Raw genomic sequence first — 25,126 nt, 5'->3', positions numbered from 1 at the left:
GGGGGGTCATTTTATGGCTTTTACCATTAGTCATCTTGCCATGACTAATGGATCATTTGGTGCATCTACCATGTTTTAATCATTAGATTGAAAACAAGCCCTTAAAGAGCTGGCAAAGTAATAATGTTATCACTGATCTTAGCACTAAGCACCACAGCACAGCACTAAGATAAGAGAGATAAGCGCTAGAATGAGAGTGGTGGGAACATAGTGCTAAGATCTGGAGAGAAAATTCCTCTGGCAGAGAGATCTTTGTAGCCACCTGCAGACATGTGCTATAGTGGAGAAAGAGCTGGAAATGTGCTCTGTGTGTGTGTGTGTGCATTTTTCTTTTTTTAAGGATTCATTTTGTTTCGCCCTGCTCACCATTGGAATGTGGCCCACATTGTCACAGATCGTGAAAATTATAGAGATCTTCATCAGGTTTTGCAATGGATAAAGCAGGCTGTAGCTCATGTTGCAGAATATGTCGGTCGTAGTTCATGCCACAATAAATGTGTTAAGGTTGTATGTGTGTGTGTTTAATGCAAAAGATCTCTTACAAGTAAATTTATCTTCTGTCTTGAAGTTGAGTCATGAGAAGAATTTCCAAACTATGTAATAAAGATGGTGGTGATTTATATTGTGTATCAGGGGGCCCTTTAATTTTCTCTCTCCGCATGGTGTGATGTATTATGTGCCACAGCACTGATACTACTGTACCCTCCCTCATGCCAGTGCAGGTAGCCAAGCCTAAGCAAATCCCAGGCATATGTAAGAGACAGATATCATTCAGCTCACAGGCAGTGAATCTGTTATAGACTCACTCGGCGACTCCTGGCTTTGGATTGTAATGTGTTGGTAGTTGCATAAAGTGGTATTGGGCTCTCATGCATTCTTTGAATTGTATGCCTGTGAGGTTGAGAAGAGGGTAACATAAATGCAGCACGTTGTCTTTGCGAATCGAAATCTAATTTGTTTACCTGCTTATTTCAGTTTTGTAATAGGTATTAGAGTCATGAAGCTAGTGGAAGAGTAATAAAACAGCAGTTAAAAAAAGGCTTTAGGAAACAGCAACAGGGAATAATTTGTTTACATGTCTTCTGATGCTGCAAAATGTCCCTGTTAATATTAAAACCTGTAATAAAAATGCAAATAGTGGTGTTTGCATATATTTTAGCACTTTTGTTGATTTATTGAATGCATGCATTTTTACATTAAATACTAGACCTAATTTGAACACTTGCCTGCCTGCCTGCCTCTCTCAGTATAAGTATATGTGTGTGTTTCTTTGTACACAAACACATATACATACATACATACATACATACATAACATAAGTACTAAAGAGAAACTGTAGCAGGTGAAAAAAAATAACATTAAGGGGAGCTTCCATTTCGGTTAGTTGGGGAAGAGAGCTATATCATAGGAACTTAACCAATAAAACCCAGCAGTTTAATGCTTTATGCCAGATACGTAAAGTCCAGAGAATAATGTTTGCTTCAGAGCTGACATTTCAGATTAGTAATTCCAGGGACAGGGCTGTATCTCACAATAAATGTGAAACATTCCCTGTCATCAGTCAAGATCATGAAGAGGCTGCGCTAGAGTTCAAATGTTAGCCAGTCTTCCATTTTAATAAATGCTCAGATTAAATGTGTGCTGTATGATGAAGTATGTAGGCTCCCACTCAAATGATGAGATTCACTTGGGAAAACAGCCAAATGTCTTCTGGTTCGCCTTCCACTTTGTTATGGCAATAGAGAGATTGATTTTCAGAATAGGCTGACACTTTCCTTCATGTAGGCTTGCTGAATACCCCAGTCACTTGGCCCTTGAAAAGCTACTTTTCTTTGCTGTCTTGTACAACTTTGGTATCTCATACAAGCGTTGTGTACTTTTTGATGTTTTGAATTGTTTATGGCTACTTTTGTTATGCTTGTCATTATGCATATGTTAAATGTGTTGTAAGCCATCTTGAGCACGGTCTTAACTTTGGATAGGCAGCATACAAATAAAATGGTTGATTGACTGATTGATAATTTTAAAATGTGTTGAGATTATTGCAGTACAGTGGTACCTTGGGTTAAGAACTTAATTCGTTCTGGAGGTCCGTTTTTAACCTGAAGCACCACTTTAGCTAACGGGGCCTCCTGCTGCCGCTGCACTGCCGCTGCACGATTTCTGTTCTCATCCTGAAGCAAAGTTCTTAACCCAAGGTACTATTTCTGGGTTAGTGGAGTCTGTAACCTGAAGCATCTGTAACCCAAGGTACCACTGTAGGTTTGTATAACAACTGTGCTTTGTTTGAAGCAGTGTTAGAAACTGAGATATGAAAGCTAGGAGCTAAATGGCACCTTAAACCTAGGTTATGGGCAAAATTCCTTGTCGCAAAATGTGCCTAGAACAATGGGAGTTTCAAACACTGAAGTACAATGTCTCCGTCAGCTGCAAAGCTATGAATTTTCACATAGCAGCTTCTGGATCAGTCCATTGTTCCATAAAATGTTAGTTTATAAGAGAAAGAAAAACTGTACCAGGCAACTCACTAAGGACTTGTGCTCAGTAGGTTCCAGGATCTATGCTAGCCATGATCCCTAGCTAACAGGACCAGTGGTCAGGGATGATGGGAATTGTAGTCCAAAACAGTTGGAGCACCGAAGGTTGCCTATGCAATGTTGCTGAAAGCCGCATACCTGTTGAAACAAGCCCCCGACCCAAAAGGAAAACAGTGTTGGGGAAAGGGCATTTGCCTTCTGGAATACCTCATATAACCAGAGGCAGCTTGAGATATTTTGCTGCCCATGAATACTGAACTGTATTAGTTTCTGAATCTTTTAACAATGTTGGTAGAGTAGTCGTTTGCTGCAGATCTAAAGGAATAGATGTTCTTTGGATGTTTATTGAGTGTGTTACCTTTAGCCTCCTACAGAACGAGCAAAACGGGGAGCCGGCATGCAGCCTGCCATACCACCATCAAAACGAGGAGCAGGAGATAGGTCTTCAGTTTATTACGCAGAACCCAAGAAGGCAAGTCGTGATGCTGAGGCTAATAAGCACCTGACATCTGATGATGGTAACACAAAATATTGTATCTGGTACCTAAGACCCCATAGTTAAATGCAGGCAGATTTGGTATTGATGTCCTGGTTTACATATTATGCTTATCTTTCTCTGATTGTAAAATGTACCGTATTTTTCACCCTATAGGACACACTTTTTCCCCTCCAAAAATGAAGGGGAAATGTGTGTGCGTCCTATGGGGCGAATGCAGGCTTTTGCTGAAGCCTGGAGAGCGAGAGGCGTCGGTGCGCACCGACCCCTCTCAATCTCCAGGCTTCAGGAACCTATCTGCAAGCCTTGCGAGCCCGGCGGGAGTTCCCGCAGGAGTTCCTGCGGGCTCTCAAGGCTTGCGGGCAGCAGCCTGCAGCCCGAAGTACGGGGTGCCCTCCGGAGGACACCCCTTGATTCGCGCAGGTGTCCGCAAGCCTTGCATGTCCGGGTGGAGTTCCTGCGGGCTTGCAAGGCTTGCAGGCAGCAGCCTGCAGCCCGAAACATGGGGTGCCCTCCGGAGTACGCCCCGTGCTTCAGGCAGGTGTCCGCAAGCCTTGTGTGCCTGGCGGGAGTTCCCGCAGGCTCGCGGGCAGCAGCCTGTTCTGTGGGCTGGGGGGGGGAATAATTTTTATTATTATTAATTTCCCCCTCAAAAAACGAGGTGCGTCCTATGGGCCAGTGCGCCCTATAGGGCGAAAAATACTGTACATAGTCGCTTAAGCCAAAATACTTGTATTCAGTGTAACATGCAGCAGAGAAACTAAGAGAAACTAAGCCTTAAAAAAAGAAGAAGCTTATTAAGAAGCAATTGCAAACCAATGCATATTTGCAGACATTACAGGTCTTTTTCAATGTTCTCAGTGAAAAAGTTTTTTAATTTACAATTACAGCATAATTTCCATATTCTTTTACTAGATAAAAGCTCAGTATGTAGTAACTGTTAATGTCTCTCTTATTTATAACACGACTCTTGCAACTTCGCATCATATCATCTTCTGCCTCCTTTTTATTATTACTTAATACAGAAGTAAAACATTTCAAAATGATGAAATTTATCAGACTGCTGTTATTCGAAAATATTTATTGTATACAAACATTGCCCTTAAAGAAGTAATTGCTTTTTAGCTACGCCTAAATATTGTTATAATTTATTTATGCTGGTAGTTTTCACAGTGTGGGGTAGATAGTGATTAATACAGATATATTTTAATCCTGTTTATTTTCAGGACGTGGGGTCTATAAAGCTCGTACACCCCCAGAAGAAATTAAAGAGGCTCAGCAAATACAAGAAGATAAAAATTTGAAAGTGGAAGTACCTGTTGACCAGGTAGATTTAAAGTACATTTCTTCCTTCTGAATGAATTGATTATAACACCTCTTTCTCTCGTCCATCTGCCTGTGCATAGAAACAAATATTGGGCATGATTGATTGGCCGCAATCCAGCAAATTTCAGTGCATTTAAATCCCATTGACTAGGATGGATGCAGACTGCCCTGTGTAAGGGCAGAAAGCAGTTCTGCATACACAAAAGGATGGTGACTGCAATTTTACCTTCTGGCTGCTTCCCCATCTACTATGTTGAATTCATCTCTCAAGGGTCCTCCAGCATCTAGTGTTGGGTTTTGGGTAGAGCAAGGGGCTGCAATGTGAAGGATGAAGAATAGAATAGGCCTGGTGATATGCAGAAGTGCCCTTTAAAGGTAAAGGGACCCCTCACCATTAGGTCTAGTCATGGCCAACTCTGGGGTTACGGCGCTCATCTCGCTTTATTGGCCAAGGGAGCCGGCATACAGCTTCTGGGTCATGTGGCCAGCATGACTAAGCCGCTTCTGGCGAACCAGAGCAGCGCACGGAAATGCCGTTTACCTTCCTGCCGGAGTGGTACCTATTTATCTACTTGCACTTTGTGCTTTTGAACTGCTAGGTTGGCAGGAGCAGGGACCGAGCAACGGGAGCTCACCCCGTCACGGGGATACGAAACGCCAACCTTCTGATCGGCAAGTCCTAGGCTCTGTGGTTTAACCCACAGCGCCACCTGCGTCCCCTTTAGAAGTGCCCTTTAGATTTCAGCTATTAGATTTCAGCTGTTAATTTCAATGGAAATCTTACGTATATACTTAAAGCTTATTGCAATTGGTAAGACAGAATTGCTCAAATCTGGCTAGATTGTAGTTCTGGATATTTGAATGTGTGTTTTTGTTTTCTGCCAAAAGTAGACCACTATTTCCTGTTCTGTTAAACCATTTGTTTTCAGTCTTTCCAGATTCTGGAAGCACCTTTAGCCCCAACCTGAAACGTCAGGCGAAGTTTTAATTTTACAATAAATAAATGTTTGTGTCCCTTTTTTCTCTTTCTGTATTTCCCCCTTCACTCACTGTCTTTCTCAAAACAGATCTGCACTGTGGATATACTGGTTTTAAAGTCAGTAAGGGACGTTGGTGGCGCTGTGGTCTAAACCACTGAGCCTCTTGGGCTTGCTGATCGGAAGGTTGGCAGTTTGAATCTGAAGAGCAGGGTGAGCTCCCATTGCTCTGTCCCAGCTTCTGCCAACCTAGCAGTTTGAAAGCACACCAGTGCAAGTAGATAAATAGGTACTGCTGCAGCAGGAAGGTAGACAGCGTTTCCATGTGCTCTTGTTTCCGTCACGGTGCCCCGCTGCACCAGAAGCGGTTTAGTCATGCTCACCACATGACCTGGAAAGCTGTCTGTGGACAAACGCCAGCTCCCTCGGCCTGAAAAGTGAGATGAACACTGCACCCCATAGTCGCCTTTGTCTGGACTTAACCATACAGGGGTCATTTACCTTTTACCTTTACCTTAAAAGTCATTCCTTCCTTTTAACAAAACTGGGAGATGGCACTTGTTACTTGTGTGTGCATCAAGAGGGAAGGAAGTAGAATTCCCTTCAAAAGATGTTTCACATCCCTGCTGTATAAACGTATACTTACCCCCAACCCACATATACTCAGTCCTTCTACTCTTTTTCTAAAAGGCAAAGCAGATTTTATGATGCCACGGATGAAGCACTCCTTATGACCCACCATTACACAGCAGGTGATGGAAGATGCCTTTTGTGGAGCCACCATCTCATCCAAAGCCCTGCTGACTTACTGTGTCCAGGGCAGAAGAAGCATTCAGTTGTGAACTCTCACCTGTACTCTTAAGTGAAGCAGTCTAGTTAGAAGTTTACCACCTCATTTACCATTTGCAAAAACGGGACCTTAGGTTCACTTTACTGTTTGAGAGGACTTTATCCATTTCCAGGCTGTCACATTAAAATAAAGGTGAAGGACAGTTAAGTCCAGTCGCAGACGACTCTGAGGTTGCCGCACTCATCTCGCTTTACAGGCCGAGGGAGCCAGCATTAATATTGTAACACCAGTTTAGGATGGCAAGCTTTCAGTAAGACATAACTAGTTTGTTTTCAAGAGTGGGGACATGGGAAACAAGTCGATTGCTTGATTTTTTTCTGATTTGTGATAAAATTACATAAGAGCATTTTTCTTTTCTTGTGTTCATGCAAATCTTTATTGGAATGCATCATACTCAAGGCTCCTGCTGAGGTTGTCCACGATGAAGACATTTATGCAAATTGGAGCACAGAAGAAGAGGTTAGTTTTGTTTTTGCAGTATTTGAGAACTTTTTTATACAGTTAAAATGGAATCTTGATCCTGGGGTGTTCCTTGCCGATTTTTACATCAGTCAAACAAATTAACTTCTTAACACCCAAAGCCATTCATATTGTGGCATTTGAGATGGGTTAGTATAGCCCCGGAAACTGCATTAGTTCAGACCTGCTGAGATCAATACTTTTATTTAGAGGTGTAGTTGTATTATTTAACGTAGACAATAAAAACATTTGTAACTACTAAGTATGCTTTCATGTCAGGGAATGAAATAAGGGAATTCTCCTTTATGCAACTTTAATAATCAGATGAAACTTCTCCACCCCTAAGTACATATATAGCTGGAATGGCTGAGCTCCTGTCGCTGTCACTCAGAATTGTGTAAAGTTCCTAAGATATAATGTCCATTCTCATTATGACAGGCTGCAACTACATTTAGGTTTTGTTGGAGTCCTTTACTACCTGTTTGTAATATGTTTGTAAACACAATGTGTAAACACAAATATTAAGCCTTTGCTTAATTTTAAGTAACTGCCAGGCCATGATGTCCCGGCCATAAGCATTGCTAGCATAACATTCAGATGGTTAGAGGGCAAATAGGGTAAGAGCCCCATTTTGTTATAGTGCACTTTACAGTTAATTTGAAACTGAATTTGAGATGGTAAGAGACCTGCTGGATTTTTTTTTTTTTTGGGGGGGGGCACAATTTAGTGCTGTCCCTCTCTTTCACTATCATGGAGGTTCCATTTTAAGCATATGCATAACTTACTTTTTGAGAATTTTGCTTCATTCTCCGTTACCTTTCGATTATTAAAGTACTTTTAAAAGTGGTACTTTAATAGTAGTACTTTCCAGATGTAGCTAAGAAGCTTGTTCATAAAAAGAACCTGTATTAAAATAAAAATTTGTACACACACACACACACACAATTATTGCATTTTGACAAACTAATAATCATAAATAAATAAGAATAAAAATGTGCACCCCAAAACCAAGACCATTCCATTGTAACTATCCATCGTCCCAAAATTTCAACACCTCTTGCGATGGTTTGACCCCTTTCTGTTTTAACAGTACAGATTCTACAAACACCCTCCATATCTCCTCAGAATCATTTCTCCTGCATATTCCCTGCCTTACCTTAATGTCACATGTTAATTTATCATTAATAGCTACACCCCACACCTCTTTATACCATTCTTCCCTTTTTATAATCTGGTATATATTGTATAGCTTAGCAAAATTGTACATTTTAGTTATATGTTTAGATAACAGTAGAATGAAGGATTAATGATTGCTTGTGATTGTTATCATGTAGGCTGAAGAATATTATCAAGACGTGAAACCTGAGAAAAAGGTCTGTTTTAAATACCCAAATATTTCAGTGTATAAAAATTATGAAACAGCAAGAGCTGAAGTACTGAGCAGGGGAAATTGGGGTGACCCCTTTCTTCACAACAAGCATTTGCTCAAGTGAATTAGCTTATCAATTCAGGAGGTACAAGACCATCTTTCATGTCTCCCCTACTATACAGAAATGATGGAGCCCTTTATATAAAATATATATTTCTCCCATCTATTCAGGCTCAGATAATAACAAAATAGGAAAGTGCTTATAGTGTGGTCTGGTCATTTGTAATACTTATGCAGACTTGGGGGAAGCACTTGGGATAGAAATTGCTTAGGAGCACAGCTTCCTTACACTGATCTGAACTGAGCTCAGTATTCCCATTTATCTAAGCCACTGACTTTCTCTGTATTATATATTGGACTTGGCTTGGGGCCTGACAGGGGTGCTAACTTGAATAAAATATCATGGGGGGGGGCCAGGTAAGCCCGCCCCACATAACTGGTCACATGATGCAGTGCATCTACACCATTTCAATGGGCATACCCATCAACTTTGTGGGGGCACGACCCCCTCAAATATTTTATTGTAGGGGCTGAAGCCCCCACAGCCCTTAGAAGTTGGCTCCTATGGGGCCTGAGTTGTCCTTCAATTTCCCATTTCTCTTGTGGCCTCCCATATCATCTCTCACGCTGTTTTTCCAACCCTCCTGAACAAGAGTTTCGTGGGGCTGCAGGGGGAAGAAAAGTTTGGTGGAAATTGCCTCCTCCAGTGGCAGCATCCCTGAACAGAGTTCCGATCATGGGGACATGGGATCCAGTTCATTTCTTTCCACCTTGGTCATGTGAGACAACACTAGTTAGTATACTAAGAGATGAGAAGGAAGAGGGAAATACTGGCACGCCACATTAATATCAGACTTAGAAAATTAAGCACATTGTTAAAGTTGAAAAATCATGAGTTCTTGGCTGAAAGACAGTGAAGAGCAGTGGGCAATATTGGTAAAATATGTTACAGATTTGCTCTGTACAGATTTGCGAAGTATAAACTGCTAACATTAGATTAAACAAGCTGTGGGTTTTAATATATGCAAAGATTTATAGTAATAATTTAGTGCTATTGATTTCTTTAGCAATCAACTACCAGCAAAAGAGTTTTCTTTAATTAATAATGCCCAAACTGCCAATAAAGTGTATATTAAGTATTTTCGCCGCCAGTGAAATTTTGTAAAATCAAATACGCATTGATTTTCTAATTGGCTTTCTTATGCATTGCTCACAAAATATATTTAAGTTAATATCTCTTCTTACTTTCTTGATACTGTTTTGTGGCTATGGTTGAAGTATTTTAGAACTTCGCTTGAAAATAGGATTCATATTGACCGAACCAAAAGTATTAAATGCTGTCGAACAGGAATGCATTGGGGAGAATCCTCAGTGTTAAGATTTTTGGTCGAGGGCTGCAACTTTGCAAACAGTGGGATTTATAGTAGAATCCTATGCTTATCTACTCAGAAATAAGCTCTGTTCAACGTAGCTTGTTTCCAGTGCCTAAGTAGATGTGTACAGCAGGCAGAGGCAAATTCGGCTCTCCAGATGTCTTGGGACTACAACTCCCGTCATCCCTGACCACGGGTTCTGTTAGCTAGGGATGATGGGAGTTGTAGTCCCAAAACATCTGGAGGGCTGAGATTGCCTATGCCTGGTGTATAGCATAGCAGCCTTAGTAGTGTAAGTATGCAGAGGAAAAAAATGGAATTTAGCCAGTGTGTAGCAGGACTGCAGCCTAGGGCTTTATCTGAATACTTTGCTTTATAACCATGGAAAATGATTAGAACTGTATTTATTATATCTGATGACTTTACGTCAGGAAAGGTTGATAAAAGGTGGATAAATGTGTTGTTACTCAGCAGTGTGTCCAGATATATCTGCTCCCAAATATTTTAGGGTAGGAGTTCTGGTACACATGACCAAAGGATTACTGGATTTATCCCCCATGTTAGCTCAAAACATGTCATTAATTTTAAAAGTTACTAGTTTGTCTGGAATTCAGGATGCCTCACACAATATTTTAAATGCTACTACGTTCAAAAAAAGTCAGTTCTCTCACGCAGCCAAAGCTGAATCAGTCTCTTGCACCCCCGTTCAACAAATCTTCACTTCCTTTTATCAGTCCATTCATTGGGCTTTGAAGAACGGAGTCTTAATTATTACATAACAAGCATACATTAGCAATTTGTCATTTTCTAGCAGAGAATGCCTCAGTGCTATAATAAATCTTACCATTTTTTAACTGCAGGTGCACCTTGTTTAAGACATTACAAAAGTGGATTTATTACGGCAATTATTATGTTGGTGTCTATGAAATATACTAAAATTTCATAGGGATTTGAATTGCTAGATTGTTCTACCCTGTGGTGCAGTCTGTCACCTTTCATCACATTTGAATAAGTTGGACTTAAAATCTGTACCTTATGAATGGCTGCTAGCCCATATCTATCTATCTATCTGTCTATATCTATATCTATCTATCTATCTATCTATCTATCTATCATCTATCTATCTATCTATCATCTATCTATCTTATCTATCATCTATCTATCACCTCTAAATATCTATGCATCCATGCCCGTCCTATTCTCATGCTGTGCAGTTTTCAGCACAGCTGATATACATAATACTATGGTATAGAGAGAGAGAACAGCTACTCTTGCCTCACTCTGTCACGTGATAACAATTGTCATGGCTTGAGCTGTGTGGAATTCTAAAGAAATTCCGTACAAAGTGCAGAATATGTTCCGCTTCCTCACCAAAACATCATCAGATGATTGAATTAATTGGTTACAGATGTCAGATGGTTTGATGTAGACGTTGAGTGTGTATCCTGAAATCAGCCGCCTGACTGCTGCTTGGTGGTTGAATAGGGCTGACCAGGCTTAAGGTTGTTCCTCAACACGCATCACCTCTGAGTGGCCCACAAGATCACTGGGAGGGAGTGCTAAGGACCGTCAGCCCCCGAGTTTGGCATCTGGACATGAAGCACCCCACAGGCTGCCTTAAGGGAATATCCCATGACAGCAAAGCGGGAGGTTGGGGGCAGCCAATGACTTTTCTATTCCAATGCCTTCTCTGCCAATTAGTTGTGGTGATTGTGATGAAGTAGTAGGCAAAACCTGCAGAGGTTAGTCTGCAAGAAGAATTCCTCCCTGGCTCTTAATACAGTGACCAGTGCAGTCCATAGCAAGGTCCAGCAACAGCTTTAGGCGGCTCGTAAACCACAGGAATGGTAACCCTGGCGGTTGGCAGAGCCACAGAAACACTTCTGCGCCTCTTTGCCGTATCTCTGGAACTGGTAGTCGAAAGGTTTAGCTCTGAGCCTGACGGAACAAGTTTTGTGGTGAAGAAGCCAACCCACAGCTGCCCGTTCATTGTCCATTTCTTCGTCTCACAGTTTGGCTCACAGCTGTGGTTCATAAAAGGAGAGCAGTTTCCTTTCTGGGTGGCATCTATTACCTCATCATTACCCCCCTACGTGGGGCTGCCCTTGAGACTGACCCAGAAACTCCAGCGGGTGCAGAATGCTGCAGCGAGACTCCTTACGGGGTCTTCGCTGCGAGATCACATTCACCCGGTGCTATACCAGCTGCACTGGCTCCCGGTGGAGTACAGGATCAGGTTTAAGGTGCTGGTTTTAACCTTTAAAGCCCTATACGGCCTAGGACCCTCGTACCTACGGGACTGCCTCTCCTGGTATGCCCCACAGAGAAACTTACGGTCTTCAAATAAAAACATCTTGAAGGTCCCAGGCCAAAGAGAAGTTAGGCTGGCCTCAACTAGAGCCAGGGCTTTTTCGGCCGTGGCTCTGATCTGGTGGAGCACTCTGTCACAAGAGACCAGGGCCCTGCGGGACTTGACATCCTTCCGCAGGGCCTGCAAGACAGAGCTGTTCCACCAGGCCTTTGGCCAGGGCACAGCCTGACTCCCTCCCTCGGCAATCTTCGCGGAGCTCTGGCCCAATGGTTGCCAGTGGCTTGAATTAATTAATTTTAGAATGAATGATTTTAGAATGTTGTTTATGCTGTACTTTTGTACTGTTTTATTGTTGTTAGCCGCCCTGAGCCCGGCTTCGGCTGGGGAGGGCGGGATATAAATAAAATTTATTATTATTATTATTATTATTATTATTATTATTATTATTATTATTATTATTTTCTTGCCTCGGGCATACTCCTTCACTCGGGCTTTGAACTCTTTGTGCTCGAGTGCTTCACCAGAGTATTCCTGTACAAAGGTGTTTGGAGGGTAGGTCTTTTGCTGCTCTCCACAACGCCCCCCCCAGCCTTTCTTTTCTGTCAGAATGACTTCAACATCTGCGTGTTTCTTCCTCTGAAACCACCGGTTGGAGCAGTACTCCCTATGGAGGCATCTTGAGGAACATTCTATCATGAGTAGACGGTTAAGACGGTCTTTTCCAAACGCCACCTCTCCTTGAGAAATGTGGAAGGAGAATAGGAAATCCAGCCTGCCTGACTGGCTGTCGAAGCCACGCCACTGCTGGCCTTATCAGGGAGTGGACCAGAAGGAAGAGATTCTCCCTCCCCAGCCCCTCGGAGTGGCGTCCGCAGCCCCGACAGGCATGTTCCCCAGCAGTCAGTGCAACAAGAGGAAACAGAAGCGCCCTCTCCAGCCAACAGCTGGGCCCACAGCAGTTGCTTCCAGCAGGAATGAGCCTTTCTGCACACACACACACACACACACACATGTATAATTAATATTGCTTTTCCATACTGATGATTATACTGTATTGATGGTCTAGAGTATTTTAGAACCTTAACTGATGTTGATTTTTGTTTCAGGAAAGAAAGGCCATTTTCAAAAAAATGTTTGGATTCTTCTTCAGATCAAAGAAGAAAGGTATGTCATAAATTTATTTACAAGACAAATAAGAAATAGCAAATATACTCCATGGCTAATCTATTCTATGGTACCATTATGCTGGGATTACAGTATTTCTTTTGTGTGTGTGTTTTTGAAAACCAACAATGTAAGAATTACCATGCTTGGCTAGATCTAATTCTGCCGAGCTCAGCATTCTTTCTGCTGACATTGGACAACCAGATATATGCTAAGCATAATTCTTCAAGCAAGACGTAGTTCCGCTAGTCCCCCTTTCTTGGTTACTCCCCATGATCTACAGAATTTGACTATTTCTTAATATGAAAATTATGCTTGTGGTTCTTAACATGAAACTGTTCTTAACCTGAGATACCACTTTAGCTAGTGGGGCCTCCCGCTGCCACACAATTTCTGTTCTCATCTTGAAGCAAAGTTATTAACCAGAGGTACTATTTTTGGATTAGCGGAGTCTGTAACCTGAATCATCTGTAACCTGAAGTGTCTGTAACCCGAGGGACCACTGTACTAATGATTGTCACAACATTCTTTGGTAGTAGGCTCCACTGGTGAGTGTGTGTGTGTGTGTGTGTGTGTGTGTGTGTAAAAACTAACCAACCCAAACCACCCTCCATTGTTTGCCCTAGATTCACTGCCTGTCAGTTTCATCAGAAATGTTTTGAAAGTGAATACTTTTACACTCTGCACATCATTCATGATTTATTAACCTCTGTCCTTAGGGCAGTTTTTGATGCCTCATAAAGGCAAACCCAGATCTGCCATTGAATTGCATGCTCAGCACAGCTACAGCCATTCATGATTTCCTGATAAGCATACATGCATTTGTCACTTTAACTCTTTAATTGTTTGCATGGGTATTTCAAAACAGAGGTGCATCTAAAAGTGAGTTGTGTGGTGTGGCCCTAAGTTGTCTTTTTCGAAAGTCAGACCAGCTGTTGAAACTAGTGATACTCAACATGTTTAGCTGCCGAGGCTAGAAACCTCAAAACAACACTCTCACTGTCATTGATCAGGAAGGAGACTTAAAATTTGGCCTCTGAATTTTCATGCACAACTATTTGCAGCTGGTGTTTGGAGCTTGAAAACATGGTTCCCTTTGTGCTGAATTAGCACTAGCAAGGCTTCCACCAAATCAAAAAACCCCGTAGCTGGTGGATCGTGGCTGTGGCCTTGTGCCTTAAATCTCACTGTTATTTTCCTTTCCTTTCCTTTCCTCTCTTCATTTTTTGGCTGATAAATCAATATGCCTAGAATATACAGGCAACCCCCCTTTTACACGCATTTGGTATGTGCACAATCGTGTATACGTGTATCGCGCCAAACCTGGAAGTGACCCAGAAACATCATAACGATACCAATGAGACATCACTAAAAGCTGGGCAGAGGTGGGATGGAATGTTTGCTCAGTTTTTCACTTATACACGATTCCGCCAATGCATGCGGTACCTTGGAATGTACCGTATTTTTCGCCCCATAGGGCGCACAGGCCCATAGGGCGCACCTAGTTTTTTGGGGGGGAAATAAAGGGGAAAAAATATTTTTCCCCCCCAGGCGTGGGGCTGGGGCGGGGGAAGCCCCAGAACAGGCTGCTATCTGCGCAACTTCACGCAGCTCTCCCATAGCTTGCGGAGAGCTGCGCAAAGCCCGAAGCCTGGGGGTGCTGAGCTCAGCGCCCCCCAGGCTTCTGGGTCCAGGCAGCTCTCCGCAAGCCGTGGGAGAGCTGCGCAACTTCGCGCAGCTCTCCCACGGCTTGCGGAGAGCTTCCTGAAGCCTGGAGAGCGAGGGGTCGGTGCACACCTACCCCTCTTGCTCTCCAGGCTTCAGCGAAAGCCTGCATTCACCCCATAGGACACACACACATTTCCCCTTCATTTTTGGAGGGGAAAAAGTGCGTCCTATAGGGCGGAAAATACGGTAACCTTCATGTACACAGGGGGCTGCCTGCATCTCATATTGTAATTTATATTTGTATATTGGCATCTGTTTCAAGAGACAATGGAGTGCGCTTCTGGGGGTGAAAGCAAGCTGCTGTGTTAGCAAGCAGTGTGTAGCAGTCCTGGACTGCCCAGACCGCAAGACCTCCATGCCCCCTGGTCTCGCAGATGTGGTCCAAAGGAAAGGAAAGCAATACCTTTGGCACCAGCTTGGCTGCAGAAGTTGCCGGAAGTAGGCGTGCAATATGCCACCCAACTGTCTTGGGACTCCATGCTGGATTTGTGTAGGGCAGGGGTCAGCAAACTTTTTCAGCAGGGGGCTGGCTCACTGTCTCTCGGACCTTGTGGGGGGCTGGACTATATTTTGGGGAAAAAAAGAATGAATTCCTATGACCCACAAATAACCCAGAGATGCATTTTAAATAAAAGGACACATTCTACTCTTGTAAAAACACGCTGATTCCCAGACTGTCCACAGTCTGGATTTAGAAAGCGATTAGGCTGGCACCGGCTCCCAGGCCTTAGGTTGCCTATCCATGGTGTAGGGCTTACTCCTGAGCATTTTCTTCTCCTGAAGATAGGCAGTGGAGGTTTAGGATCAGGGTTTTCCTTCTCCTAAGTGAACTACCTCCCCAGGTTGACAAGCCCTATCTGCCCCTCACTTTGCTTTAAAGCACGTTCAGAAACCATTGACCATTGGACCCACTACTGGTCTTATCCACTCAATCTGCTGGATCTCGTCTTTGCTTTCGTCCCTGAGGGTTTGAGACCCATCAGCTACTCTCACCTGGTTTAGCCGGCCAGTCAAAAAGCTTTGCAGCTGTTACATTACATATGTTTCCTTTCCCCCTTTAACAATTTATTCTTTGTAAAATACATTTCCTAACAAATAAAGTACAAATGCTAACAGGAGGGAGGCAGGCTTTAATCCCTCTGACCAGCTGTGTGTGGATCTTTGCCATGCTTATCTACAGCAAGTCAAAACTAAAAATTGGAGGTGGTAGCTCATAGTATGTGCATGGCACCGTGAAATGTCATGCCTGGCGGTGGGGGCTGCTTCAGATAGGTCTATGGGCCCTTTATACAACACAAAACTATAGGTTTGTAATGCTTTCCAGGACAGGGCTTGCTCGCATTCCGCCTAAAGTTTTGATAAAGGAAAAGTCAGTAACTAACATTAAATAACCAGATAATTTAGGTAAACTCCCGAGAGAGTGCTTCTCATATTTGCAACAGTCAGCCAGGAAAATACGTACAGCCTCTTGATTTAAACAAGCTGTCTCAGCAGTTCATCTTTACAGCTTAAAAAAAGAAAGAAAGAAAGATTTGCATTTGTGAGTGAATCCATATTCTGACAGCATTAAATGTTGGTTGTTTCTTCCGAAATATTTTCTAGCAAAGTATGGTAACCTATTCAACATGAGTCTTAACGCCAGCCAATTCATTCATTCTTGAGAACTATTATCTTTGTCCTGTCATAGACTCGTTTTGTCAGCTGGGAAGCTACAGAGTTATGCATTTTCTTCTTACACATGAATGCTATCTTTTTTGGTGAAGTTATATTCATTAACTGGCTTTTCATTGAAAAGCTGCTGTAGCTTCTGAACTACAAAAGCCTGAGAAATTCATTTGGGTAGTGCTAGATGGCTAGAAGTCTACATTTTCGCAAATGTCTTGGTTTTAAGTATATGGTCTAATGCAGTTACTTTCCCCTTTGCGTGAGGTACCTTTGGTGTCTTTTTTGTGTGAGAGAAAGCTGTCATATATACTTGCAGGGGGAAACACATATATATAAGAAGTCAGGCTGAATAATAATGCAGTTCACTGAAAGCAAGTGGCTGAAAGGAAACTTAAAAACCCAAGGCTTAGTCTGTCCTGGCAATGCATTCCCTTGATAGTAGTCACTGGAGACTCAGCCAGACCTCTGGTATTCCTTTTGCATTTTGTTACCTTGCTTCTGCCCTCCCTGAACAGTGGGGACAGAGGGAAGCACGAAGCCTTGGCCTGCAAGCACACAGCCATGGCACAGAGTACCACCACTGTAGAAGTTGAGTCATGGAAATTTGCTCACTGTCTCTATGTCCCGTCTTTGACATGTGGTGATATTTCTTTGATTACCAAATTGCCTGGGTAAGAAGCAATGTTGTATATCCATTGTCATATTCAGCTCCTGATGAGCTAGCGCATCAAATATGAAAGATGCATAGGTAAGATGTCAGGATTCCCATGACAAAGCATTGCGACTGTAAATGCTCGGTGGTTTTTAACCAGCTATTTGCTTCACCATGTTGATGCCATGTTCACCAACATGGTATCAACATGCATTGCATAGTGGTGAGCTCACAACCAGCAGCACATTGCTTAGCCAGCATTCTCCCTGCAAAAAGCTGTGCCAAACCAACAATAGTTATTGATGCATTAGGGCAGTGATGGCCAAACTTGGCCCTTCTGAAGTGAAGGACATGAGGCAGGAGTTGATAATGCAGGTGAGCTGCGCACAGGTGAGCTGCAAGCAAGCTGCCGGCCAGCTCTATGGAGGCTCCTTTTATTGACACAATATGCAAACCCAGGCAGATACATTTTGGGCTTTACACATCTTCCTGTCCCGAGATCGTGGGGTAGTACAAAGCTATTCTGGCACCTGTTTCCACCATGTCATTTCCCCATGTCATTTCCCACCGTGTCATTTTCAGTGTATAACGAAGGAGACAAAGATCTCAGAGACAAAGGTCACAGACAGGACACCGCAGACCACTGAAACCACAAAAGGTTAGACAGAGGGCAAGATGTTCAGACAGCTGCGGCTTTATCTGTGAGGGGGAGTGTGCCCCACACCCCAAGGTCACGCGTGCAGGTGCTCCGCACCCAGCGATCATTCCTACACCCTCCAGCTGTTTTGGGATTACAATTCCCATCATCCCTGACCACTGGACTGTTAGCTAGGGATGATGGGAGTTGTAGTCCTAAAACAACTGGAGGACCAAGTTTGGCCATCACTGCATTAGGGCATCACCTCATAGGGAGACTGTATTCTCACATCCCAGATATAAGTGGTTTAGAATTGGTTGATGCTGCTGATGAAGTCAAGATGTGCCAGGACTTGTAATGCTACAATGCAGTGAGAAGGCAATGTCAAAACTAACCGAATAGATAAATATAAAAAATAGATAAAATGAAGTGTGAAACATGGGCAATGTTATTGCTGATTGGACAAATATACTCAAGGACTTCACTGACATCCTTTATTCAACAGCAGAGGGAAGCTGAGTCCATGTTACAACATTGTGTAATCCAGAACGTGCAACACTTGGCAATTTGAAGCTATGGGTCTAGTACCTGCACTACTGCAGAGATTACATCCTTGTGGAAAATATAGCATGTGTGATACATTTTTTATTATGGGACACTGTGGAGTGGATCAGCCGATATAGTTATCTCCTTACCATTCAAATGAACACATCTCAGAGCAGCAGTGGATTAGCTATTGGATGCAACTACACCACCTGATGATGGATGATTTTGGAATGGATGTTATTCAATCCATGTGCCAGTTTAGAAAATAGTCATGTGGTCTTTCAGGGGTGGTCTCTGACCTACGCTTGTGCCGTCTCAACACGCTTGATCACACTTCTCTGTGCAGTTACAACTTTGCAAACCTTCATGCATGAAAGTTGCTTGTCTTACTGAATGCCTGGACTTGAAACTGCTGAAGATGAAGAGCATACGGCTGTTGGATTTCAGTGCCAGCAAGCAGCCATTGTGTCTCCTGGTCTTCCGAACTATAAATATGCCCAAGAGGTGGTATATCCTGCCTTAGCAAAAGAAACAAAAACCAGCACAAGCTCTCCACTTCAGACATTGCTCTCCAGCCCATCCATTAGTTTCATACCAAAAAGAGTACCATGCTTAGAGAAATCCAAAGAGCTCAAAATATGCTCTGTTTGAGAGCAGTGGCACACTGGATCATTAGTTACCTATTTGTCATTTTTTCCTGGATGAGTCTGGGCACCATTGCATAGTAGGGGCACTTGGAATTGGCTCAAGAAAGCTTTGTTTGATTCATCTAGAATTCCGTACCTCAATATTACAGGAGGATCAAGAACTTCAGAAAGACTAATAGACCTTGCAGAACTGGTGGAACAATCAGCAAAAAATAGGAAACCAACATAATGGACTATTCATGGAAGGATGAGTATCTGAAAAAGATATCATACATGGATGAAATGGTGAGCAGGATTTGCAATACGAGCAGCAGAAGAAAAATGATAACATGAAATAGAAGATATGTCTTAGGAGAAACTTTTATTAGAATGCAGTATTCAAATAGGATGGGATTAAGAACAGCATGCAGGGAAAGGTGGGAAGTCAAAGTTTAAAGAGAAATGTATAAGAAATTTGAAATCTGGAATTTATATGTTAAAGATTTTAAAGTTTAATAAAAATTTGGCACACACATAAAGAACATCAGTAGGGCTACTGGGTAACATCAGTCCTTGATCATCATGACCTAGTGAGATGAGGGCTCCAGAACCTTGCATCACTGCACCACTTAGCTCTTAATTCCTCATTACCTGGACTCCATTTCATTTACAGTTACATTTTTTGTTCACAGGTGAGGAGACCTTATTAGCTGGAAGTACTGGGTCTGTGGTAGGAACTAACAGCCACACAAGTAATGTCTATGACACCACTCAACCACCCCCTGTAGCTGAAGTGCCACTGAATCCCTCTACCAGAATGGACAGTAAAGAAAATGAGGGAGATACAGACAGCATTGGTTCCCCAGAAATGGAGGGACAAGACACACCAGCACAACTTGTACCTAAGAGGAGGGAGATGCAGGAAGAAGATGAACCATCACACCTTGTACCCAATGAGAAGACAGGACATAGTGATCAGCCAGAGGACCAAGCGGACTCTGTCAACATGCCAGAACAACAGCTGATGCAGGATGATGCAACTGGAGATGTAAAAGCCATCAGCCAGGATGGTGAGTTGCCACATACAGGGAGAATGCGCTGTGCTGTCTGCCAGAGCAGAAATAGGATGCCGCTATGCATATGCTACAACCTTGGTCCCACCCAACTCTGCAACTCTATGATTCAGAGATTCTAACTGTTATTGATAACTTTCAAGTGAAGACTGTGCTCATTGGGGAAGTTGCTTTGTTCCCTCTCTCATGGGTTTTGTTTCAACCGAAACTTGCTGGAAACTCAGCTCCAGCACCTCTCAGGTGGGCGCTATTGCCATTATAAGAGAACAAGGGAAGGTGTTAATGGTGAGTTCTGGCACCTCTTTTCCTAGAAAAAAATGACACTGCTCTCACTGATGGCCAAATCAAACTACTGGAGTTGGCAAATCGATCTGGTTCGGAGTTAGGAATTAGCATTCATTTGGAACTCTTTCCCTTCCAGATACTTTGCCTCCTGTTAATGAGGATAGCTAGTTTACACCAGACCTGCTTTCTTTGTACGGCTTTGCACAGCCACCTGTAGAGCAAACTTGAAGGAGCTTAAAGGGTATGCTTGGGGTGCCAGCCAGATTGGGCACCTAGCTAGCACTCTGGACTTCTGACTAATAATGGTACACAACAGCTTCTCCCCTCTTATTTCGTTTGATTTTTTTAAATTTTTTTTTGCTTCTAGTGTGTCGAATTAAATACGGGTATAATAAATAGATCAGCTCAGAATATATTGTAGTGCATAACGTTTACTTTTCTGAGTAGAAGTCTCCATTTTCTTCCTCCTGCTCCCTACCCCCAAAATTCATTGCATTTCTTGAAATATCTCTAGTGTTGGTAATCAGCACGTTTGGTCTGCTGGCTTAGGCAGAGATGCTAAAATACCCCCCAAATTCATTGCATTCCTTGAAATATCTTTAGTGTTGTTAATCGGCATGTTTGGTCTGCTGGCTTAGGCAGAGATGCTAAAATACCCTAAAGTGAATTTTGTAATGCACGAACCCTCACTATGTTAGAATCCGTGTAATAATGACAACAGCCTATTTACTCTTCCTCTCACACATAGTTTTCATTTCTTGGTTGATTAACTTTAGGTAGATAACTGAGTATTATGAATGTAATGAGAAGAAGAAAAAAATCCATTGTGCTTTCAATTACTTCCAATAGTGAAAAGGTATAATTATAGAAGCTAGGAGGGTAAGTCCTCTGTATTATTTTGTTTATATTGCAGATGAAGCTGCAGTACTGTGTTTTCCATTAGAGCGGCCTAACGCTTTCCATCAGAACATCCTTTTTTCATTTCCGTCACAATGTTGTAGAAACATTTCAGGTCTGCCTCAGGCTGCAAACTTCAGCAATAATGATTATGTCATTTCCAGGAATGTGATTATGCGTAAAAAACCCCCAAACCTTCCTCCTGATAGGCATATGCCTTCTTTCACTGAGCTATCATGCTTCCACCCATTGGATCATGGATTTATTATTTATTTCATCTCACTTTCTAGCTTCTGTCATCCCCAAGCCTTGGGGCAAATCACAGCTAAATAAAAAGAAAAGAAAGCTTTGCCACACCCAGGGTGTTGTGCGCAGATGTTTCCAAGGCTGCATTCTGTGTGTACTTCAAAGTCCACTTAAAAGGCATGGGGCTTAACTACAAATTACATATACTTATACACTAGCATGCAAGTTTGCTAATTTTTAAGCATAGATGGGAGAGGGTATCGACCGTTCTTGCTTATGTGTGCTGCTATAATGATTTTGATTATGGGATTACATTTCCCCCTCTAAGGGATCACAGAGATGTTCTGCAAAAAAGGTATTAACAATAATCTGGGAATGAATTAGCATTTTATAATGAATGAGCCGTCAGTTGAAGGATTCTGCTTCATTTGTTGAACATGCTGGAAGGTGTGTAGCAAATGAAATAGGAGACCGCATAGGCCGACGGGTAGTGGCTGTTTGTAGGTTAGAGATGTGAACGGAATAATGTAGTACTGTATTAAAATCCCCAGTCCCATTGACAACCAACCTACAGAGACCTAGGTTGTTCAGTCATGAATTTCTAGGTAGAAGCAGACTTCTTTAAAAAAACAACAACTGAAAATCAGTGCCCTGCTATGGCATGCAACACAACTTATCCCATGTATTGATATTGTTATGCTGTTTTTCTCTGCCAAAAAGTGGCCAGTGATTGGAATCAAGGAAATCCACAGTGTTGTCAGGGCGTAGGGTAATTTTTACTAGGCATTGCATGAAGCTGACATCACACTGTAGACACACTGTTAACAGGATCATTAATTCTCTTGTCTCTGGTGATCTTGAGTCAGCAGCTGTCTCCCAACCAAAATTATCCTCACAACAATCCTAAGAGTTAAAATTGATTAACACACCATCTACACCACCATTAGGTTGTCTGGAGCAAAGGCAGAATACAAAGGAACAAATCAATAACTCAATTTCTAATTTTAACTGATATTTATTTGCATTGTATTGAGTTCCTTGAACACCACTTAGAGACGACTATAATTAAGTAGTATATAAATTGTTTAAATAATAAAAGAATTAAAAATATTGCTAAGCTTGAGTACAACAGGGAAATTTATTTAATTCGGCTTTTCCTTGTCTCTTCCTCACGTCCTCCTGGATGCCTAAATATAATGTGGGACTTTCCCCCCCTGAAGTTTTGTTTACAGCTAGACATGTAAAGTTGGGGGAAGGAGGTATTTTTTGTCCGCCATTTTTCAAAATATTCATCCAAAATATTTTCTCACGGAAGGAGTGAAATGATTCGTAACGGAAGACTCTACCCATTCCAAATCTCTAGTATTAAAGGATGAGAATTGCTGTGTAGATATATACAATAGTTAAATCCAAATGCTTTTGTCTACCCAGAGGGTTATTTTTATGAGAGGAGCATATAGGGCAGCGGTTCTCAATCTGTGAGTCCCCAGATGTTGTTGGACTACAACTCCCACCATCCCTGAGCTCTGGCCTTGCTAGCTAGGGGTGATGGGAGTTGTAGTTCAACAACATCTGGGGACCCACAGGTTGAGAAAGGCTGAAATAGGGCCTTCGTTTTCTTGTGAATTACTACTTTCCTTCTTCTGGTGGCCTTTGATCTACTTTGTAAGTACTGTCTTGCATTTCTTGCCCTTTTGATCTGTCCCCTCTTCTTGGGATGGTAACCCAAGCAAGGGAAGGTCAGAAGTTCCTTGGAGATGAATGTGTGTCAGTTCAGGACCACAGACAGTGCTCTTAACAGCTGAGGCCACATTGCATCAGCAAGGCCTTGAAGTAACTGGGTCTTACAGCAGGGCTAGGTAGATACTGACTGGAGCCCTTCCCCAATGATGACTCCTGGCCAGTTAGATGGGCTGATGTCTTCTGCAGTCATTAGCTACTTCAGGGTAATGGGGTTTTAACCTCTGTGGAAGTCTCATCAGGGCTCCCTTGATCCTTCAAAGAGTCTGTGGGTGTTTAATCGTTTAGTCGTGTCCGACTCTTTGTGACCCCATGGACCAGAGCTGCCAGGCACTCCTGTCTTCCACTGCCTCCTGCAGTTTGGTCAAACTCATGCTGGTAGCTTCGAGAACACTATCCAGCCATCTTGTCCTCTGCCGTCCCCTTCTCCTTGTGCCCTCCATCTTTCCCAACATCAGGGTCTTTTCCAGGGTGTCTTCTCTTCTCATGAGGTGGCCAAAGTATTGGAGCCTCAGCTTCAGGATCTGTCCTTCCAGTGATGTCAAACTCTGCACTGTAAAGCTTCCTAGCCAACCAGCAGTACATGGACGGAGAGGGGTGGGAGCATGCAGGACTGGGCAAAAGCAGCTGACCTCCCAGTGCTCTCACCACAGCCACATGGAGAAAGAAGGTGTCCAGTGGGAGAAAATAGGAGTTTACAGTGAGGTACAAGTTGGGAGTTTGGGAATGGAGGTACAGTGGTGCCTCGCAAGACGAAATTAATTCGTTCCGCGAGTTTTTTCGTCTAGCGAATTTTTCGTCTTGCGAAGCGCGGTGTCAGGAAAGTTTTGGAAAAGCTTCAAAAATCGCCAAAAACCTCCAAAAAGGCTACCACACCGCGTTCTATGAGTTGCTCCTCGAAGTCAAGTCGCAACTATATTAACGTTGTTAAGAAAAAGGAAACAAACTTGCAAAAAATGCAAGACGTTTTCGTCTTGCGAAGCAAGCCCATAGGGAAATTTGTCTCAAAAACCGCAAAACCCTTTCGTCTAGAGAGTTTTTCGTCTTGCGAGGCATTCGTCTTGCGGGGCACCACTGTATAGCAGTAATAGGAATGCTGTACAAGAGTGGTCAGGAGAGTCTGGGACAACAGTTCTAACATTAGAGGAAAGATGGGTAAGAAAGGTAGGGAAGACAGGCTAAGGAATCCTAACACCAATGTGGTATTTATGCTGTACAGAGGGTCACAGTGATGATGAGGGTCTCTGAAGTCTCAAGTCAGTGGTAGGAACTAACTGGCACTACTCTGAAGCAAGGGTGTGGCTTGGAGTCTGAGAACTTTCCATTCATGTAAGGCTGTTTGTGCCCCCCACCTGCCCAGTTGTACTTACAAGCTACATACATAAAGTGGATATTGGCTGCAAAAAGTTTCCAAAGAAACTCACAAAGTCTGGTGCTGTTCTCATAGAAAAAAATATAGTTTTGTATGGTAGCAAGCAAGGCTCCTATTGCCTGAAACCAACTGAAGGCGTATGCACCTTTTACTTATAGAGGTACTTGTGTTGTGAAATAATCTTCATGTTAATTTATTGCATTTACAGTTATCGAGAAATACAGTTTAGTCAATACTCGGAAGCACCGAGTTCAGAGGAGAGACACTGTTAACTGCAAGACCAATGTGAAGCTGGCTTTCATATTTGAATAAACACTTATCTAATTTTTAGATCAAAATGAAGAAGCAAACGAAGATTCGAGAAAATTAGATACAAAAATACTGTCTTACGATAAGAAAAATGAAGATTTTGATGCATATGATTACGACTGAGGGGGCTATTTTGAACACCTTGCCATCTGTTACAAAGGTACAGTATATACTCATTGTGTCTCACACACAATTTGTAGAAATTTCCTACATTCCAGTTACTAAATCTAAGTTTTTTTAAATGATATTTATTAAAAAAAGAATTTTTTAAAAAATTACAAAGAAAAAAGACAAAAAAAGAAAAAGAAAAAGAAAAAATAAAACCATCATTTTCAAATTCTCCACTTTCATTACCTTCTTTCCATGACCTCCTCCTCCTCCCATCTCTTGTATCTTGATTAATAATTGTCATAGCAAATCCTTTCCAT

General features: G+C 42.4%; 1 protein-coding gene across 5 annotated transcripts in view; it reads left to right on the top strand.

Annotated features, from left to right (window-relative positions):
- The window catches only part of DCDC2C (doublecortin domain containing 2C), a 59,514-nt gene that overhangs the window by 20,069 nt on the left and 14,319 nt on the right, over positions 1 to 25,126 (top strand). For 4 of the 5 annotated variants that reach the window (XR_014217586.1, XR_014217587.1, XM_082215560.1 and 1 more), the window contains exons 7-13: positions 2,902 to 3,055; positions 4,260 to 4,360; positions 6,586 to 6,645; positions 7,980 to 8,018; positions 12,865 to 12,922; positions 19,469 to 19,846; positions 24,721 to 24,858. Coding sequence is in view for 3 of the 5 variants with exons in the window: in XM_082215560.1 (XP_082071686.1) it covers positions 2,902 to 3,055; positions 4,260 to 4,360; positions 6,586 to 6,645; positions 7,980 to 8,018; positions 12,865 to 12,922; positions 19,469 to 19,846; positions 24,721 to 24,821 (891 nt within the window). In the remaining 2 variants the exon portion in view is untranslated. The remainder of the gene's footprint in view (positions 1 to 2,901; positions 3,056 to 4,259; positions 4,361 to 6,585; positions 6,646 to 7,979; positions 8,019 to 12,864; positions 12,923 to 19,468; positions 19,847 to 24,720; positions 24,859 to 25,126) is intronic. The other variant, XM_082215561.1, reaches the window with a different exon arrangement.

This window comes from Podarcis vaucheri, assembly GCF_965113315.1.
Source record: "Podarcis vaucheri genome assembly, chromosome: 3".
Lineage (NCBI taxonomy): Eukaryota > Metazoa > Chordata > Lepidosauria > Squamata > Lacertidae > Podarcis > Podarcis vaucheri.
Note: the sequence above shows the minus strand (reverse complement) of the source record. Positions and strands in the feature narration are given on the sequence as shown.